Genomic DNA, 6,000 nt, shown 5'->3' with positions numbered 1-6,000 from the left:
AACTGACGCGACAGTTCGCGCGTTTTTGTTAGCCGTTCTCTAAAACACACAAAACTATCGATTTGATCGAATTATGAATGGAAATGGAAGTAAAGGTTGACGTGGTAAGTTTGTTATCATTTTCTTTCGTACTAATGAACGATTATGACTTTGTCGTACTCATTTGAAACTTTTGGTCTGATATTGAACTGAAAACTTTGTATTTACCGACAAATCAACAAAATGGCTTTAAAATATGGTAATATTTTAGTTTGCCCGTGTTGCAAATATAACATGCAATCTCTACAATATAATATATACGGTACATACACCAAAATAACATTTATTACAATATTTGTCTGTCTGTCTGTCTGATTATTCCGGCTAATCTCTGAAATGGCTCGACCGATTTTGACGGGACTTTTATTGGCAGATAGCTGATGTAATAAGGAGTAACTAAGGCTACGTTTATTTTAGAAAAGTTCTTTTAATTTAGAAAAATTAAAATTTGCAATATCCAAGAAACGGTTTAACTCTAAAAATAATTTATTTGGCAAAACAACGTTTGCGGGGTCAGCTAGTTAATATCTTAATATATATATTTCTTGTATGCGTGTGTATGTCACTGAACTCCTCTTAGACGGCTGGACCGATTTTGATGAAACTTTCTGTGTGTCTTCAGGTGGATTCGAGGATGGTTTATATTCACAATTGAACTACCTCCTAAACGGTCGGACCGATTTTGATGATTTTTTTGTTTGTTTCAGTGAATTTAAGATTGGTTTAGATTCTCAATTCCGTCCATGTTATATAATTCTCCTGCTCATGTGTATGTTAGTGAACTCCTCCTAACGGCTGGACCAATTTTTCAAATTTAAGACGTGTGTACAGGACAACGTCTGTCGGGTCCACTAGTCTTATATATAAAATTCTCGTGTCACAATGTTCGTTCCCGTAATCCTCCGAAACGGCTTGACCGATTCTGATGAAATTTTGTGAGCATATTGAGTAGGTCTGAGAATCGGCCAACATCTATTTTTCATACCCCTAAATGTACAGGGTCCACACGAATTTTTATTATTAAATTTATTTTTATTATTAATTTGTTTGATTATGAGTCAGCATTAAAAAATACATACACTTCAAATTTTCACCCATCTACGATCAACAGTTACTTTTGTATCGCGATTTTAATATTGGCAATAAAACGTTTGCTGGGTCAGCTAGTATATAAATAAAATGATAAAGGTTTTCACTTGTGAGCGCATTACGGAAAAACGAATGGACAAACTTCAATTAAGTCTTCTAAGTTTTATTCCTTAGAAACTTGGCCCATATCTAATAAAAAAAATATTGCAATATCTTCATTTAATATACAGTTAATAAAGTTGAAAGAAACAACGATTTTTATAAGCACTCCATCATGTGTCTATGTGTCAGTCATGTGTGTACGCGGACGAATTCGCGGGTATCAGCTAGTTTTTTTATGGAAAACAATGTTATAGCAAAGTTGTAGGTAATAAAAAATCTAAAACTTTAGTATTCTCAAATTTTTGGTTTCTTATTATTTTTTTTAACAAAAAAAAAACATTTTTAAATTTAAAATAGATTTGATTAATTCTTGTTATCCATATTTTTGATGCTACGAAATAACAGGTATGAATTCTCTATGAAATACCTTTTGATCGGCTAAAATTTTCCGTACGTCACTCAGGTATATAAGTTATCTTAAAATTGCAATAAGTAGGCATTAACGTACATTATTTAAGAAAAAATGGCGGATTAATCGGATAACATACAGATAACCAATAAAAACAGGTGAGTTAATATCAATAATGTAACATCGTGTTTTTCATAGACAGTACGCCATAACTTATGAGAACTCTACTTTTAAGTAAATTGTTATTTTTTTAAAACTTCTAAAAATTTAGTTCTATGATTATTTATCCAAAATTAGATAATATGTGGCAACACTGAAGGAGGATTATTAAATATATAAGTCATTAAATTAACATTAAATAAATAATAAACATAAAACTATTTTAATTTCTTAAGTCAAGCTCCACAGTTTATAATTATTTTGGAATAAAAATTACGTCTATGTTTAAAGAATTTAATATTCTAGTCACTAAAGCAGCCATATTTGAAAAAAAAAATCTAATAATTTTTAAACAAACAAAAACTACAAAATTAATCATATAACTGCGCTTTTTTTTTCTCATATAAATCCTCTTAAGTATACTTCTATTAATTAAATTAGTATTTATTATTTTTACCAACTAGAATAGGAGATAAAGTTTAACGTAAAGTGTTTTTACAGCAATTAGTTACAGATTAGTGATCTAAAAGTGTTTTCGAAAATTCTCCATTATTACATTGTTGTCTATTAGTACGTGAATATTGTAGTACAAAAAACTTTTAAGATTTTCACTCAAATAACTACTAAATTAGCTTATTATTCGCCGATGACTAAGTATAATTTAGCTTCGAGAACTTCGATAAGCAATAAAACGTGCAGTCGATGTAAATAATATAATATTGACAAACTTTTTACACAAATTATCTTGCCCCAAGTTAAGCATATATAGCCTGTGTTATGGGTTACAAGACAACGATATATTTAATACAATATACTTACTTAAACATACATAAATTCATATAAACATACATAAGTACATTTAAACATCCATGACTCGGAAACAAACAATCAAATTCATCATATAAATGCTTGCACCTACCGGGATTCGAACCCTAAACATCTAACAAATCTCAAATTCAAATATTTTTATTCAAAATAGAATATTAAATTACTTATTGAAAGTCAAAAACTACCAGCCATTCCAAAAGGTATGCCTGAGACCTGAGAAGAACGGGCGCAAGAAACTCAGCGCCCTTTTTTTTTTCATAAAAATGTTGCGATGTAATATCGTACAATAGAATTTATTATTTAATAGCCTGAGGGCGGTTGCTCCATTCCCAATCCGTGCTATCATTGAGAAAGTCATTTGTGTTATATTAACTTTATCACATAAACGTTTTTTAACAATTCTTTTGAATTTCGTAATACATTTGTTTTGAACATTTTCTGGGATCTTGTTGTAAAGCATATTCATCGTTACCGTCAGACCAGTCAGGATTAGCACTCCAGAGCTCATCAGAATCATAATATTTTAATAGTAAAATACTTTTGTTTCAATTTACACATTTATTAATTATAGGTAATTTATTTTCAAACAGCTAAAGTCAATGTCAAACAAATTTTGAAATGTCTTGTTTTTCCGTATCGCTCTGCTAAATATCATTATAGTATTTTATGTGCAATAAATGTATAGTGAGAGTCAAAAAACACGAGTGGCGTGAGTTGCGATGTTTGAACTTTTTCTACAGTGAAGCAGTAATGTGTAAGTATTATGGTGTTACGGTCTGAAGGGCGCTGTAGCTACTGTAATTACTGGGCAAACGAGACTTAAGGCGATACTAAATTCCAGCGACCTTGAGCGATATGAGTTCACGGCTGCCGGCCCGCCATCTGCGTAACAAAGCCAATATTTTCAAATTTCTTGCGTGGAAAATAGTTTATATGCTTACAATCCTCGTTATTCACTACTAATCTGAATAAATGAACCTACACAAAAAAGTACAAGCTATAGGTCTGGAGTGTTAACTATAACCAACAGCAAGCATTAGCAACCTACAAATAAGACTTAAGGATATGTGTAACAGGATTAAGTAGTGTTCATAGCTCCAAATGCTATACTTTCACTACAAAACTTGTCTAAAAGCACCATGTTTGCGTGTTTTCTGCTTACTCTTCGCCTAAACATCTTATATCTCAAGGAGACGAGCGCAATAGTAGCGCCGCTCAGAATTTTTGGGTTTTTCAAGAATCCTGAGCGGCGTCGCATTGTAATGGGCAGAGGGCGTATCAATTACCATCAGCTGAAAATAATAGGGAAGATTTTCTACTTACTCGAGGTCTCTCACTCTAAGTACTTCTTACAATACGTCTAGTGTGCAAGTTCACATGATTGTTTTTCAATATGATATAGAAAACACAAGTACGACCCGCCCAAAATGAATACCACTAAACATTCCGGAACTTATCATTAATCATTATTAGGTCAACACATGTTGTGTCGGATCCTATTTAAGTGATAAGTAATTGGAAACGCCCATTGATTAATCTTTCACCTGTACTGTTTACACCGCTTCTTGTTGTACCAAGAAATTAGATGCTTTTTGGGTCAGTAATGACACTTTATCAATGTCACTTATTAAGGGGCTTACCTGAAATTCCGACTAATTTGCCTTCGTTTTCTTTATGTTTATTGGTTGTTTGATGATATATCAATAGGTTTTTAATTGTATAACTACAAGAGTCGAAACATGATTATAAAAAATACAAGTACACATGTCAGAAGTGAAACCTGCATTGTGCATGAACCTCTAAAATGCGTAATATGAAGTCCTGATACAATTTGCTAGGATTACACATGATATCAACCGCTAAAATATACCTTAGTAAAAACTTCTTATATTCATTAGACAAATATTTTCAACTAAAAACTTAACTATATATTATATAATACTGCTAATGATCTTTTGTTAAATTGATATTATTGTTACTAATGATTTAGAAATGTATTTTATAAACTTTGCACGTCATAAATGTGGCAAACATGTACTTTATAATATTTATATAAGATCAATCTAACATGTTTATGCAAATAAAAACTTTGACTTTGACTTTTACTATGAAAGACACACAGCTACCTTATTTATGTTCACCTGGTGTTTATGTAGTAATAGGTCGTGCGCATCAAGTCACAATATATTCAGGTATACTCGCGCCATACTTAAGACAATCTCTTCTTTAACTATGATCGCCTGGTACCAAAACATTGTATAATGCTTGATTGGCCATTTTTTTTTTTATAAATTGTCATTTACACACTTAGATGTGCGGCGGTTATCGAAAACAAGGGGGAAGGCCTGGTAGTTATCCTGGATTTAGCAAAGACCTTTGATCGTGTATAGCACCAGGCACTTCTCTCAAAAGTTTCATTTGGGCTTCCCGAGAGTTTTTGCAAGTGGACCTCCAGGTTCCTCAGTGGGTGCAGCACACATGTCGTAGTCGACGGATATTGCTCGAACCCGAAGCTCGTAAGCGCTACCCCCCAAGGCTGTGTGCTATCTCCTACACTGTTTTTTCCGCATTTAAATAATATGTTGGACACCTCCAACATACATTGCTATGCAAACGACATCACTGGTGATGCCGTATACACGGGCCATGTAGGTCTCTCTCGGGAAATCGTCGACCAGTACCGGGAGAAACTTGTGTCTTCTATCGAGTCCTCTCTTGAGAAGGTCGTGGAATGGGGTATATTGAACCTTGTCCAATTGAATCCCCAGAAAACTCAAGTTTGCGCGTTAACCACAAAAAAACCCATTTGTCGTATTACCCCTCTTCGACAAGACTTTCCTTAAAGCCTCGCCTAGTATCGGTTTAAAGGGTCTCAAAATCTCGAGCGATTTCCAATTCTGCGGTCAACTGGAGGGCGAAGCCAAATTGGCTTCGAAGGAACTGGGCGTCATAAATAGAGCACGGCAATACTTCAAGCTGGCCCAAATTCTAGCGCTCTACAAAGCGCAGGTCCGGCCACACAGTATGTAGTATTGCTGTCTGCTAGTCTGGCGCACCCCAGTATCAGTTCGATCCATTTGACCGCGTGCAACGCAGAGCAGCTTGAATTGTCTGGGACCCAGTGCGCGTGTGCTCTCCGGCTGGATCACTTGGAGTTGCGTAGAGACGTCGCTTCATTGTGTGTCTTCTACCGCATTTATCACGGTGAGTGCTCCGGAGAGCTGTTTCACCTGATTTCTGCCGCCGAATTACACCTTCGCACGACACGCCACAAGTTAGGATATCATCCCCACCATCTGGATGTCTGGCGGTCCTCCACAGTGCGGTTTTCAAGGACCTTCCTTATTTCCTCGACGATATGACATGGGTATTTT

General features: G+C 34.6%; 1 protein-coding gene across 1 annotated transcript in view; it reads left to right on the top strand.

The window, feature by feature from the left end:
* Positions 1–6,000, top strand: part of LOC126969216 (cyclic nucleotide-gated cation channel beta-1) — a 28,825-nt gene continuing 22,825 nt past the window's right edge. The window contains exon 1 of the mRNA XM_050814552.1: positions 1–104. Within this exon, the coding sequence (XP_050670509.1) occupies positions 78–104 (27 nt within the window). The 5' untranslated portion in view covers positions 1–77. The remainder of the gene's footprint in view (positions 105–6,000) is intronic.

This window comes from Leptidea sinapis, chromosome 17, assembly GCF_905404315.1.
Source record: "Leptidea sinapis chromosome 17, ilLepSina1.1, whole genome shotgun sequence".
Classification (NCBI taxonomy): Eukaryota; Metazoa; Arthropoda; class Insecta; order Lepidoptera; family Pieridae; genus Leptidea; species Leptidea sinapis.
Note: the sequence above shows the minus strand (reverse complement) of the source record. Positions and strands in the feature narration are given on the sequence as shown.